Raw genomic sequence first — 15,585 nt, 5'->3', positions numbered from 1 at the left:
CAGAGCAAAAAAAATAATAAAGCAGAAGTGCTTTACAGAAAAAGCAATAATAATATAACAATAAAGCAAAAAGAAGAGCAAGAACATTAAAATCATTTTAAATAATTGCATTAAAATAATGGCAAAAAAATTAAATAAAAAATCTCTCAGCCAAGTTATCACATAATCTGTAGAGTCCCAGTCAGTGTAGGTGGGCTATGTAACTTGATGAACCTTAAGGTTTGGGGGTTGATGATTAAATTCACTTGGCCGCTGAATCCCCTTTCGCACTCTGTTTGGGCTTATGCCCCGAGGTCCGAACAGGATATGCGTCTATGGTGTGAACTGTCAATCTCTGCCATGTACATGAAGGTGTGAATGGTGGGGTCCAGCTTTGGAACCCAGCTACGAGGGATCAGGAACGTAGCCAGATTAAACAGATCCACAAACACCTTGTAGCGATCACTGGAATGGAAGAACAAAAACAGTCAATTTATGATTAAATAATCAGCATTGGTAGAAATTCAGATCAGCATTTAGATTCAGTAGAAAATAAAATAAATACAAAAGTCATCCAATTTTGCCCATGATTCTTAAAAGTTATTAAGTTATTAAGTACTGTTTGGCAAATTCTCTAAAGACTGGATCCTCATTATAGAAGAGATGCCATGTAGACACCCTTTTCAAATGTGCTGTACAACTGTGTCTGAATTGACCATTCAACAGCTTCAACTGCGATGATGATGATGATGATGATGATGATGATGATGATGATATTTACCCAAGGGTAGTCCTGAGGTAGTGGTACCCAGATGAGCCCCCTGTGCCAGCTTTGCTGCCGATCATGCGATGCACCATGCACACATGATTGTCTAAAACACAAGAAACATTACAAAACATTACGAACAACTTAGAATCAGTTTTGTCTTTTCCTCTACAATAGCCAGGGAATCATTCCAGGATCATTAGAATGTATTGCACATTTGCAATGTATACTGTAGCTTAATTTATCATCCATAGCACAAAGCTGACGATCTTGAAGGTTAGTTCTAGTTGGAAAGTGACACCATTGTGCGATGGAAAATGTAACTGAGTTTAAGAGTGTTTGAAGAATTCTGTCTGCAACACGTCATTTTGCTGTTATTCGCTGTTATTCATTTTACTCATATCAGGAATATTTGAATATCTGACATGTTTTCCTTGTTGTTTCTTTCTACCTCTATTCTTTTTCCCTTTCCTGAAAACTACAAATGATGGGAACAAAATATAGTTGATCAGTTGAAGTTTATAAAACATGTTATTGACTAACAATGTGAAAGCTCATTTGCGTAAGTTCTTGAAATCAACAAAATAAAATGATCTCATGTTCCAGGCGAAGAAACAAATCTAGATGTGGTATAAATTGTGTGACTTTTCTGCCAGAGGGATCCCCAAACACTGCTGCTGTCTGGCATAAAATGGGTTGTACATACTGTATGCAGTGGTGGAAAAAGTACTCAAATGTTTGACTTAAGTAAAAGTATCAATACTGCAATGTAGAAGCTACTCTGTTACAAGTAAATGTCCGGAATTCAAAATGAGTAAAAGTACAAAAGTATTGATATCAAAAAAGTAAAAGTACTAAAATTTTGAAAATAGCAGATCTACAAGCTCACATTGTGAGCTTGTAGATCGGCTATTTTCAAAGTATTGGAAATTGGAAATACTCAAGTAAAGAAAAAATATCTCAAAATTGTACTTAAGTACAGTACTTAAGTAAATGTACTTTGTTACTTTCCACCACTGCCAAACACTGCTGCTCTCTGCCATAAAATGGATTGTACATAGTGTATGCAGTGGTGGAAAAAGTACTCAAATGTTTGACTTAAGTAAAAGTATCAATACTGCAATGTAGAAGCTACTCTGTTACAAGTACAAGTCCGGAATTCAAAATGTACTTGAGTAAAAGTACAAAAGTATTGATATCAAAAAAGTAGAAGTACTAAAATGTTTGAAAATAGCCGATCTACAAGCTCACAACGCGTCGCATCGTGACGCGTTTGTGAGCTTGTAGATCGGCTATTTTCAAAGTATTGGAAATTGGAAATACTCAAGTAAAGAAAAAATATCTCAAAATTGTACTTAAGTACAGTACTTAAGTAAATGTACTTTGTTACTTTCCACCACTGCCAAACACTGCTGCTGTCTGGCATAAAATGGATTGTACATAGTGTACGTGTGTACGTGCAGTAATATGTCTTGTCCACTGGTTGGTACAGTATAAGCAGCTTGTGATGAGGATTGAGTGTGTGTGTGTGTGTGTGTGTGTGTGTGTGTGTGTGTGTGTGTGTGTGTGTGTGTGTGTGTGTGTGTGTGTGTGTGTGTGTGTGTGTGTGTGTGTGTGTGTGTGTGTGTGTGTGTGTGTGTGTGTGTGTGCTAACAGCAGTGCCAGTGACTTACATCTCCATTTTGTCATCAGGGAATCGATGTCCATGAGAGAGGTGAGCAGCTGGAAAGGAATCTGAAACCTGGGCTCCTCTCTGAAGGAAAACAGAAGGTTGTACAATGTAAGGCTATTGCACTGTGGGAGACGGCGTCACGGCGGAGACAACTTAAAGGGACTACACCATGAATTTGAACAATCTTTTGTGTGTTTTTGGTCTCTCCTACCTCTCTTCTATCCCGAAAAATACCCCAGTTTGAGCACTCAGGCTTTCACAGCATATCTGGGGTTTTATGTAAATTAGTCTCAAAACAGGCCAACTGATTTGCCCCCGTCCGTGACGTCACAAGCGATACCTACTTTGTATAATCCCTCACGTTTTTCAGTTCCAACATTAAATAATAACTCTAAAAAAAAACTTTTCCCACACAGAACCAGGAGAAAACATGCATACAAACTGTTTCAATAGTGCCACATGCCAAATCAGGACAATGTGGTATTGGGGGTGAAAGTGCTTTATAAGCCAGAGAGAAGTTAGTTGGAATGAGTATGAGGCTTGATTTAGGCTTAGGTGTGTGTGTGTGTGTGTGTGTGTGTGTGTGTGTGTGTGTGTGTGTGTGTGTGTGTGTGTGTGTGTGTGTGTGTGTGTGTGTGTGTGTGTGTGTGTGTGTGTGTGTGTGTGTGTGTGTGTGTGTGTGTGTGTGTGTGTGTGTGTGTGTGTGTGTATGTGTGCAGGTTGCTGCTGAATAAAAATGCATTTTGAGTAAAGGTCATCTGACTACAGTACACAGAAGGTGAGAAAGTTTTGGTATGAACCCCTCATACCTGTAGAAATAGATCATCAGAGCTCCTTGGAGAGCTTTGTATGACAGACGCCTGTCACCTGCACACACAGGAAATAAATAGTTCATGTGAAATCACGTGCTATTACGAACTTATATTGTTCTATATACTATGGCATGGCATCAAAAAGAATTACAACTGTAGTATATAGTGGTGTCAAAAGAAAAAAAGCATTTTTGTTAAAAGGGAAGTCACAGAAAAAAGTATTTATATATTTAAACTGACTCCGGACTCTCGCACCTTTACTCAGGAGATGTTCATGCCGTGTTTCGTCAAAGAGCGAAGAGAACAGCTCTTTCTGCTTGACCAGATCATCCGTCAGCTCCTGCTTCTCTTCAGAGTCGCTCATTTTCTGTCAGAATTGACAACGGCAACAATAAATAAAACACAGTATCTGTCAGTCATTTCATTTCTCTACACACAAACTACCAGTGGTGGAAAAAGTACTCGAATGTTAAGTAAAACTTAACCTAAGTAAAAGTAAAACTTAAGTAAAAGTATCAATACTGCAATGTAGAAGTACTCTGTTACAAGTAAAAGTCCAGAATTCAAAATGTACTTATTACAAAAGTATTGGTACCAAAATGCACGTAAAGTACCAAAAGTTAAAGTACACAAATGTTTGAAAATAGCAGATCTACAAGCTCACAACGCGTCGCGACGCGTTGTGAGCTTGTATATCGGCTAGTTTCAAATAGCCTGTGTATAAAATGGGGCTAAAGTGGTTAATGTTTGTTTTATAATAATGCAAATAATTGTAATACTTTATATCTGCAAAGTAACTAGTAACTAAAGTTTTCAAATAATTGTAGTGGAGTAAAAGTACAATATTTGCCTCTGAGATGTAGTGGAGTAGAAGTACCTCAATATTGTACTTAAGTACAGTACTTGAGTAAATGTACTTTACACCACTGCAAACTACATATGAAGGGAGAAGAAAGTCAACTTACCTCGATTTTCTCCTTCTCTTGTTGCAAGCCAGACATAATGTTGACTTCCAGTTTCTGCCAGAAGTTGAAGCCATCTTCCTCAAGGCCAGGAGTTCTCTCCAGCCACTCCTAACAACAACAACAAGAACCAGGCTTTACTCAATCTACAAGGTAGCCTACATGGTGGTCTTCAGTGGTGTAAAGTATCTAAGTACATTTACTCAAGTACTGTACTTGAGTACAATTCTGAGGTACTTTTACTTTACTGGAGCATTTCCAATTTTCAGTACTCTTTTGTAAAAATACAAAAGTATTGGCATCAAAATATACTTTAAGTACCAAAAGTAAATGCACTAGCTCACACAACGCGTCTGCTTGTAGATCGGCTATTTTCAAATAGCCTAGGTATAAAATAGGGCTAAAGTGGTTAATGTATGTTTTATAATATCATAATTTATATCTGAAAAGTAACTACTAACTAGTAACTAAAGTTGTCAAATAATTGTAGAAGAGTAAAAGTACTATATTTGCCTATGAGATGTAGTGGAGTAGAAGTAAAAGTATTGACAATTGGAATTACTCCAGTAGAGTAAAAGTACCTCAAAATTGTACTTAAGTTAAGTAAGTACAGTACATGAGTAAATGCACTTAGTTGCTTTACACCACTGTCTGGAAATAACAGTGAAATGCATTAATGTGAGCTACTGTACCTCTACGAGTTTCAGTAGAGGAGGTTCCTGCTCTGTGGCCGATAGAATCTCGCTGTCGTGACCTTTGAAGGTGTCTTTGTAACTGTGTTTGTTGTAGTTAACTCTCAGCTTGTCTGGGACTCCCATCTTGTTTTCCAGGAGGCGAAACTGAAGACTCTGGAAGCCAGAGGCAGGGGCTAGGTACTGCCTGAACACAAAATGTACGTACATTTACAATTAACAGTGCTCTTGTCCAGAGTGTCAAAGTGCAAGATTGTTGAGTTAACGGTATGAACCCTGCCTTGGTCAACCAGTGGTGGAAAGTAATTAAGTACACTTACTCAAGTGCTGTACTTGAGTACAATTTTGAGGTATTTTTTTCTTTACCAGAGTATTTCCAGTTTTCAGTACTTTTACTTCTACTCCATTACTCTCAGAGGCAAATATTGTATTTTTTACTCCACTACAACTATTTGAAAACTTTAGTTACTAGTTACTTTGCAGATATAAATGATTATATTATAAAACATACATTAACTAATTTAGCCCTATTTTATACGTAGGCTATTTGAAAATAGCCAATCTACAAGCTCACAACGCGACGCGATGCGACGCGTTGTGAGCTTGTAGATCTGCTATTTTCTAACATTTTAGTACTTTTACTTTTGGTACTTTAATCATATTTTCATGCCAATACTTTTGCACTTTTACTCAAGTATTTTACTTCTAACAGAGTATTTTTTATATTGTGGTATTGCTACTTTTACTTATAAGTAAAAAAAAATTGAGTACTTTTTCCATCACTGTGGTCAACCAACAATAGGGTAAGCGGTCAGTAAATAGAGTGCAAGGGGAAAAAGTACTAGGTATCTAGCTACATCAAACCTAGCATATATCTAGACAACATGACATCTAAATAACATAGTATGACAATTAAACAATATAAATACATCTAATAATGTTCATACAGTAGCATAGGCCTACAATATGTGAACACAAACAAATGCACGCATGCACACACATGCAGTTATAGTATAGATGGGTTTCCGCGCGACGTCATCACAGAGCAGAGTGCGCAATCTGCGCATGCGGGTGGTAGAACGAACCGGAAGCGCCATTCACTCTGTTGTTATTTTCGGGATTTAGATAGGCATAATGCTGCTATTTTAGGCATAATAGGCATAATGCTGCTATTATATACAAACAGATCCAACTTCCGACAAATCATTTTTATTGAGTAAAGAAGATATTACAAACTGCATCATTTAATCTACTTTCATTAAACCCGGTGAAGACCATTTATTTTATGGATGTACATTTGACTAGAGCTGCTGCGGGTAATAGCGCCCTCTACTGCTCAACCCTCCACTGCGCGCGCATCATCCTCTCATGTTTACAAACAGGAAACCCATCTATACTGCATGCCTATGCATGCAGGCGCATGCAAACACATAGGGGACACAGGCTCGAGCAGACACATAACACGGCCACAGGACGGTCAACAGAAGAGGAAGGGTGCGGTCATAAAGAGGTGCCCCTTATAATGTTTTCACAACTAAGGCCACGTTTACACGGCAACAATAAGAACAGAAAACGTCAAAGTGCCATTCCGTTCTCACTTTTTATTTTGAGACTCAACAGTGATTGAAAACAGTGTGCATGCCAGGTGGCTAGGTGGCGGTGACGCACTGCCAGATAGACATGTCACGCATTCGTAGAACAACTTCTGTTCTAGTTCTTATCACAGCTGTTTGCTTGGTTGCCATGTCTTTTTTATTATAAGCGACTTTGGGCTTGTTTCTAAAGATGAGTTGCTTATTTGGGCTTGTTTCCTAATGTTGTATAAACCAGTGGTTCTTAAACATCTTCATGTCAAATTATATATTTGTCCACAAACCCCCTTTCTGAAAATATTTTGTGCCAGGGACCCCCATGCAAGATTTGTGTTGTTAAAATGTTTCAAAAATGTTCCAAAATGACCTCTTTTTTGAAAATAGCAGATCTTCAAGCTGTGAGCTTGAAGATCGGCTTTATTTTGCCGATTATTTTGCCGTTTTCTCTAGAGACCGTTGTCGTCTAAACGTGGCCTAACGCTCTGCAATGAGACAGAGAGGGTCAGAGGTTCCTCTAGAACGGCACCTGAAGTCAAAGAAGTCCAACGCCGTCATGGTCTCCAGGACAGCAAACTGGTCCACCAGCAGTCGGAAGATCATGACGATCCTGTGGATCCGCGTGTTCACCTTCAACATGTTCCTCTCATCACGGATCTGCAATGCACGCGTCACTTGTCACACACACACTGTAGTACATACAGTGTTGGAAAGTAACTAAGTACATTTACTTAAGTACAATTTTGAGGTATTTGTACTTTACTTGAGTATTTCCAATTTCCAATACTTTTACTTCTACTCCACTACATCTCAGAGGCAAATATTGTACTTTTACTCCACTACAATTATTTGAAAACTTTAGTTACTAGTTACTTTTCAGATATAAATTATGATATTATAAAACATACATTAACCACTTTAGCCCTATTTTATACATAGGCTATTTGAAAATAGCAGATCTACAAGCTCACAACGCGTCGCATCGCGACGCGTTGTGAGCTTGTAGATCGGCTATTTTCAAATATTTTGTACTTTTACTTTTGGTACTTTAAGTACATTTTGATGCCAATACTTTTGTACTTTTACTCAAGTAATTTTTTTATTTGGGATTTTTACTTGTAACAGAGTATTTTTATATTGCAGTATTGGTACTTTTACTTAAGTAAAGAATTTGAGTACTTTTTCCACAAACGTTTTAGCAAATGAAAAAATTCACTTTGAGTACCAAAGTAAAAGTACTCAAATTTTCAGAAAATAGAAGATCTACAAGCTCATAACGCGTCACATTGTAGATCGGCTGTATGTGGTTACTGTAGGTGTTGTATTAATAATTAAATCTGCAAAGTAATAAGTAACAAAGGCTGTCATATAGCTGTCGGCCAAACGAGGCATGAACCTACATGACTCTCTACCATTACACTGAGTTTCGTAAAAAGCGACTGCACGGTTAAGCCTGAAGTGTGAAAAACAGTGGAAGAAGAAGAAGAAGAAGAAGAGGAAGGGGGGGAAAAAGTGTAGAGATGCAATAAGGGGTCCAAAGGCCCTATGGCCTTGGCCCCTTAAATAGCCCCCCACAACGGAAAAACTGTTTCAGTGTGTTCCTGGCAGAAACAGAACTCACTTGTCCACTGATGAAGATTTCTCGCACAGAGTCGAGTTCCCATAGAATCTGCTTGAACCACAGCTCATAAGCTGAAACAAAAGAATGTAAAATATACACCACTGTACTAACATAATAAAAATAAATAATAATAATAATATAACAATAATAAGCATTGGACTTGACCTGTGCAGCTCAGATTATATCAAATTATTACAGATCATTTAGAATTTGGCGGTGACAATATGTTGAATGTTAGTAGAGTATGTGCCATGAAAGATACTACAGTATGTTTTTTTGAAGAATATTCTTAAAAAGAAAAACTGCAGAATGAAGGGGGAAAGACAAAAGAAATACTTCTCTCATCAACAGATTTAGTCAAATTCTAAACTGAATAAAAAATGAGACAACTTGTGTTGTTTAGACAGCAGAGCTGCTATTTACTAGGGCATTCACAGACTAGTCGACTATTCGAATATTCGACTATCAAACCACTATTCGACCACTGTACATCAAAGCCGATTATTCTGACATTATTTTTAATAATATTGTTTTTTATTTCGATTTTTTTTTTTGGGTTGAGTTTTCTTTGTTGCAGTGGCTTTTCTACAGAAGACACGCAGCTCTGAGCTCTGGTGTTGGTAGTTCTCTTAATCCATTCATGGCTGATTGTTGTCAAATAATTTCATACTGTAAGTGACGTTGTGCTGTCACTCAATGTGGGTGGTGGTGCGCTGAAACAGCTGCACTCATGCCAGATTTACTTTTTTTTTAAAGCAGAAAAAAACATGGCTCTACGCTCAATAGTGACAACTACAGTGTGTAAATACTTTACTTTACTTAATGGTGAGTTTATTAATGGAGTTTGCTTAACAAGTTAGATTGGAGACGTGTCGTGACGTCCAGGGTACAGTAGCATGCAGTCACTCCTGTTGCAGAGTATATCCACAGTTTGGTAGGACACAACAGCTCTTGCGGTGATGTCATGTTTCTTATTCAACTTTATCTTATGCTTATCCAACAAAGGTGCAAACGTGTGGCATTAATAACAAAACGGGTCGTGAGTTTTCTTTTGAAAATAGCAGATCTACAAGCTGACAATTTGTCGCATCGCGACGTGTTGTGAGCCGTTGTGGCCGCAATGTATATAGGTCTGAAGTGGTTAATGTATGTTTTGTAATAATAATCAAAATCTACAAAAGTCACTAGTAACTAAAGTTTTAACAAAATTGTAGTGAAGTAAAAAGTACAATATTTGCCTCTGAGATGTAGCAGAAGTAAAGTTATTTAAAATTGGAAATACTCCAGTAAAGTTTTTTTTTTAAACTCAGAATTGTACTTAAGTACAGTACTTGAGTAAATGTACTTAGTTACTTTCCACCACTGATCATTCATACGGCATCTTAGCCTTGTAACGACCGGACCGAAGGATGGACATAACTGGTTGGTTGTTGTTGAACATGCAGCAGATAGGATAGGCTTGAACAATCATTTTCTGACTAATTTCAAGTTAAATGAACTGAATGAATGGGTTCGCTAAGTAAAACATTTGAGTGCTTTTTCCATCACTGCTATTTACTGTACCTTGGTGGGTGATAATGAAGAGGTGTTCATCGTGGATCTTATCATTCTTCAGTTCACTCTGAAGCACCTGGGCTCTCAGGACTTTGTCAAGCTAAAAGTGTAAAAACACAACTGGATATAAACATCAACAAAATGTGCTCATCAAGTTCCCCTTAATCAATTAAGACCGGGAACGCATCTCTGTTATTTTAGATTTCTTTGACTATTCAAAAATAGCAGATATACAAGCTTGTAGATCTGCTTTTTTTTTTATTATCGTGAACATTTGTGCAAATCTTTGAATATATATTTTTTAAAGCAAACATTTGTAACTCAAATCTTTGCTTCTAGGAGGTCCCTGGAACAAAATATTTTACAAATGTTCGCTTTATAAAACATACATTCAAAGATTTGCACAAATGTTCACGATTTTTTAATAGCCAAAGTATAAAATAATGGTTATAGCTCAAATTTATAATTCCCGGATTGAATGGGTTAAAGGGATATTTCACTTTCTAACTCATTTTGGATCATTTTATCGTCTACTCACCCCGGACAGTTTTTATGTTGATTGATTCAGTATTTAGATATTTGATATTCATTTGATTAGACACGCCCATTGTATACAAACCCATTGTAACTTCAAACTCCATTTTAACCATGTAAAACACCCGTCCTTGGTTCTGGTGACTGATGTTGTCCTTCTAATACAATATACATTAGTGAGGAGACCGTGTTTTTTCAATAACTTTTTTCATTTATTTTTAATAATTATTTTGGAAACAGAAAAAAACTAAAAAAATAAAATAAATGAAAAAAGGATTCGAAAAAAGGTGGCCCCTCCCTCAGGTATTAGGAGGGCGGTATGAGTCACCAGAACCAAGGACGGGTGTTTTCGATAAATCTAAGATGGTTAAAATGGTGTTTGAAGTTACAATGGGTTTGTATAGGAAGGGGGCGTGTCTGATAAAATGAATATCAAATATCTAAATACTGAATCAAGCAACTTAAGAACTATTCACAAAAGCCTGAGTAGACGATAAAATGACCCAATTTTTTTTGTTGAAAGTGACATATCCCTTAAAACATCGAGTTAAAACGCATTTGTGGTGTTTTTTTTACCTGAAGGTAGCCGTCATAGGTGATGCCCCCTTTACTGGCCTCATTGACCCCAGCCTCGGCGGCATCGTCATCCTCGGGCTGAGGAGGTCCGTTTTTCAACAACCTGCAGTGTGGAGAGACAACCCGTCAGCAGGGACAAAAAACATGATTCTGTTGAGCACTCGTCGACTACCTTTTGTCACTGACGAAAACCAAATGAAAACTAAATAAAAACCAAGCTATTATAACTAAGACTAAATATATTGACGTTTTGTCAACAAATAAAAACTAGACTAATGGAGAACAGATCCAGTAGAACTAAAAGACAAGTCATTTTTATGCTTGGTTGCATGGTTGCGCTCGGGTGTTGCACTCTGAAAATAGCCGAAAATGAGCTTGCAGATCGACTATTTTCAGCATGCAACCAAGTGTAAAATCAGCCATTACGACGCCATCAAGGCACCGCCAAAATACAGTTTAGTCGACTAAATCAACTGTAGATTTAGTCGACTATAATAATCTTTATGATATTTAGTCAACTAAAACTAGACTAACAGTAAAACATTTCAGATTACTAAAACATGACTAAAACTAAATGGAATTTGATTCAAAATACTATGACTGAAACTGAATAAAAAATGTGCTGTCAAAATCAACCCTGCTCCAAGGCCTGTTACAAATCAATTTAGAATATCTGAATTAAAAGCTTAACCACGCAAGGTTACAACTGCACTCGGACCGCTTTCTTCTGTCACCAAATCTCTTCACCAAAAAATAGCCGATCTACAAGCTCAAAACGCGCCGCAATGCGATGCGTTTTGAGCTTGTAGATCTGCTATTTTTGGCGAATGTTCTGCCCAGAATATAGGCATGTTAGGGTTCATGTGGTCAATAAAAATAGTCCTCCGTCAGCTAAGCAGACAGATTCCAGACAGACGGATGGAAGGATTCAACTTACAAGTGCTTCTTCTCAAAGTACGGACATCCACTCATGATTATATCCAATAGGGTTGCAGAAAGATGTGCTTCTCTGGGCTTGTCTAAAAGTTGTACTGAGCTCATCCTTTCCAAAGTGCAGACTTTTAAAAGCTCTACCTGTCCAATCAGACAGCGGGATGACATGTTCTTCGGGACCCGCCTCCTATGGGGAGAGATTTTAGTTTCGATATGATTTGTGAATCCAATGGAATGGAAAAGTACACACAATTATCTGGTGACCTAATGACGATGTGTCAATGTTGGCATAGCCTCGGAAACCCATGCCTTTGTTGGCATGACATTGACGCAAATTCCACAGAAAATCTCAAGAAGGGGAAGTGCTAGTAGTGTTTTTACTGAGGCCCGAAGCACAGAGGTCATCAACGTGTCATGTACACGGACAAACGTGTCTGTTGCAAGACATGTCTATGTCTGTGGCACTTTTTTTTATTTTGAAAAATAATTCAAAATATAGCCTATATATTTTCTTCATTATAATGTAAAAACATATTTAAAAAAATGTCTTTGAATAACTTTGGTGACTCGTAAAGTTAACATGCTCATTAACCCATTAAGACCTGGAACGTATATCTGTGTCACTTTAGATTTCTTTGGCTATTCAAAAATAGCAGATCTACAAGCTCGTAGCGCGGCACAGAGTGCCGCGCTACGAGCTTGTAGATCTGCTATTTTTGGGGGAAATTTGTGCAAATCTTTGAATATATATATACATTTCTTTCTTTACTTATTTTATTTAAAAAAAAAAAGGCCTCAATGGGCAGGAGATTTGTATTGCACATGGTACCTTGCATTGTGTACAGGTCAGACAATTTGGTGTGGTCAGACAATGACACAATGAATGTTATGCGAGGGTCCATGGTGAAAAAAATGGTGCAGGAGGAGAAGAGCAAAAACAGAAGGCATGTCATCTGTTTTCAGAAGGAGCTATTTGCTACCAAGGCAAAGGAGGGCAGAACTGGACAGGTATAAAGCTGGTTGTCGTTAGTTGAGAGACAGTGTTTCAAAGTGTCCACTAATGACAATAACAACTATAATAATAACACTCCACAATCATGATAATCCATGGAAACCCTCCATCCACAGCCTGGTCCTTCTCCAACCTAAACGTTAGCTCACCTCTGATCAAAGTTAAATGCCTTCACATTAAATGCTCGCCTCTGAAATCAACTTCATTTCTTGCCCTACAATTCATGTATTGTATCTGTTCAAAAATAATAATATATTAAATACTAATACATTGATTAGTCATTACATTATCTGTGCTTCCATAGTGTCTGATTAAAACAGGCCTTGTGTATTTAGAACTAGTGTTTTCTCTTAAAGGACAACTTTGTTTTTTTTTACAACCAAGGTTTATATTTTAGCTTGTAATTTTTTTTTTTTCATTTACTGCTTTCTATAGTTTTAGCAATTTTCGCGATATTTTTTACAGTGGGCGGGGGCATTCTGTCCGGTGGCTAAATATGCCTTTTTTACACACAATAAAAAAGGTCCTGTGGTCTTTGATGGCCAGATGTGAGTTATTGGGGGCTAGAAGAGCTACTGTAAATAATAATAAAGAAAACGCCGGGTTATTGTGTAAAAAAATACTATAGAAAGCGGTAATTTTTTTTTTTTAACATTCATCTTTTATTTACTTTAGTTACAATCTAAAACATAAACCTTGGTTGTAAAAAAAACAAAGTTGTCCTTTAACGATGGCACATATTTGTCACTAAAGTAAAGGTTGTTTACGCACAGATTGATTTATGTTATGCTTACTTCGATGAGTGATTCACCACATGTACGTGTACTGAGTCATGCAGATAAAGGTTATAAATCATGGGTTAGGTGACTTCGCATTAAACTATTGTGACTGCATTCAGTTAAATGGCATACCCTTCATTAATCACTCATCATGTTGGCCTACATATCTTTTTTCCTTGTTCCAGTGTTCCATTGGCATTTTATCCTTGACGTTTCTGTGAGAAGCATTTAACATGAATTATTACGTCTAATGAATCAAATCAATTAGCTTGTCGTGTGAGTCTTTTTTCCATTGTCACATTTTCATGCCTTGGACTTTCCCATCAACAGCAGAATACCTGATCACCTTAATGGAATCCACAACTAGCTATCGAACCTTGCCAAACCGGACCAATGCTTTAGCTGGTAGAACTTGATTTGATCTCCTTCTGTACTCAAGTAACACTGTCCTTTGAAAAGCCAGCAATCTCTATAATAGCCATATGATGTATAATAATGCACCCACTCACCTTTGCATCTAAGTGGTCCTTTTGCGATGGAAGCACTGTCTGTACTGTACTTTTTGGTGGTCAAGTGGCTCAGTAGTTAATGCAGACATACTATAGTTTTAAAATGTGCAGCACATTGGAATAGACCCTATGACCCATTAGGAGTCCAGTATACATTTAGGGCTAGGCCAATGTGTTTTTGCATGTCCGTGGCAAAAATGAAATATTAATGAAAATGTCCATCACAAGCTGCCATGGTGATGACCCCTGTCCAAGCAGAAAGGTTTAACAGGAAATGCCATGTCATGCCTAAGCCCCCTCACTTAATGCGGCCCGCAGGTTAATATCGTAATACTGATATATTATTGATTTCAGCTGTTACAATTCCAAACATGCAAACATGATGATGGAGTGAGTGTGGAAATATATTGTGCCCCTCTCCATCATCAAAGTTGCATCACCCCTGCTATAGAGTGTTTGTTCAGTAAAAGGAGTCTTATGTCTCTCCAGCTCTTTATTAAACAGAAATTGCATTTTCAGTGCTCTCTCCTGATTGGCTTAAATTGTGTCACCTACCTGAAAATGTACTATATTCTGTTTACTAAAGAGCTGGAGAGACCCCTGTGACCAAACAAACACTCTGTAGCAATGATTACTATCAGAATGAAGTACTTGAACCTTTTTACCCCAACAATATCACTTACCCTACCTTGTTTACATAAAACAATAAGTCATGATTAATTCCACATTTCTATTATAATAAACAATTAATTCCATCACTCATATTGTAAGCAACAGATCACTTCTCCTCCATTTCATTATCAGATGTTGTACACATATCTTTTAGTTAGTTTCATACTTCAGCATGATCGATACTGTTGATTAAATTACATTATTCAAATAATCATAAATGTCATCATGTCCAGCATTAGCTCTGCCACTCTGCTTCATTACAGGCAAGATCAGGGGTGGGCAACTTTGATGATGGAGCGGGCCACTATATTTCAACACTCACTCCAGTCCAGAGGGCATATACTGTCGGGCCATTCTATGTCACACAAAAGTAGCAAAAATAGCCGATCTACAAGCTCAAAACGCGTTTTGAGCTTGTAGATTGGCTATTTTTTAATTGGAATCCTGAAAAGTAAAATTTGGATTTTATTTCAAATGCATTTAGTTACTTATGTTAACTTTATGAACTTAAATACAAATACATTGGACAAAACAAAGACAATATCATTTTAATACTAGTCATTAAGCTACTGATATAGACTGAAATAATTAAAGCGGGTCATGTTTGCAATTGTAACAGCTGAAATCAATAATATATCAGTATTACGATATTAACCTACGGGCCGCCAGTTGCCCATGCAGTGGCGCCGATGACGCGGGGGCTTCGGGGCTAGCGCCCCCACGCTCAATTGGTCATGAATGAATGAATCTCAGATGTCAGGCTCAAATTTACAGTACCACTACCATTACCATTACTATAGCGGGGCGCAGATAGGTGTTAACGCGCCGTTGACACCTAGAACAATAGCCCAGACAGAGAAACGGCTCGCGGCGGGGGGGGGGGGGGGGGCGGGGCTATTGCGGCTCGAAAAATCGAACACAAC

The 15,585-nt window shown here is 37.6% G+C and overlaps 1 protein-coding gene across 1 annotated transcript; it reads right to left on the bottom strand.

Moving 5' to 3' along the window:
* Window positions 1-281: 281 nt before the first annotated feature.
* On the bottom strand, window positions 282-11,729 carry LOC308105829 (tryptophan 2,3-dioxygenase A-like; the record flags this gene model as incomplete). The annotated part of the gene is made up of 12 exons (XM_080456753.1): window positions 282-444; window positions 761-851; window positions 2,419-2,498; window positions 3,227-3,284; window positions 3,485-3,596; window positions 4,195-4,302; window positions 4,884-5,070; window positions 7,002-7,129; window positions 8,094-8,164; window positions 9,657-9,747; window positions 10,758-10,860; window positions 11,695-11,729. 12 exons carry the CDS (start codon window positions 11,727-11,729, stop codon window positions 282-284), a joined length of 1,227 nt encoding a protein of 408 aa, XP_080312879.1.
* Window positions 11,730-15,585: the final 3,856 nt, after the last annotated feature.

The sequence above is a fragment of the Gymnoscopelus braueri genome, assembly GCF_963280865.1.
Source record: "Gymnoscopelus braueri genome assembly, chromosome: 18".
Lineage (NCBI taxonomy): Eukaryota > Metazoa > Chordata > Actinopteri > Myctophiformes > Myctophidae > Gymnoscopelus > Gymnoscopelus braueri.
Note: the sequence above shows the minus strand (reverse complement) of the source record. Positions and strands in the feature narration are given on the sequence as shown.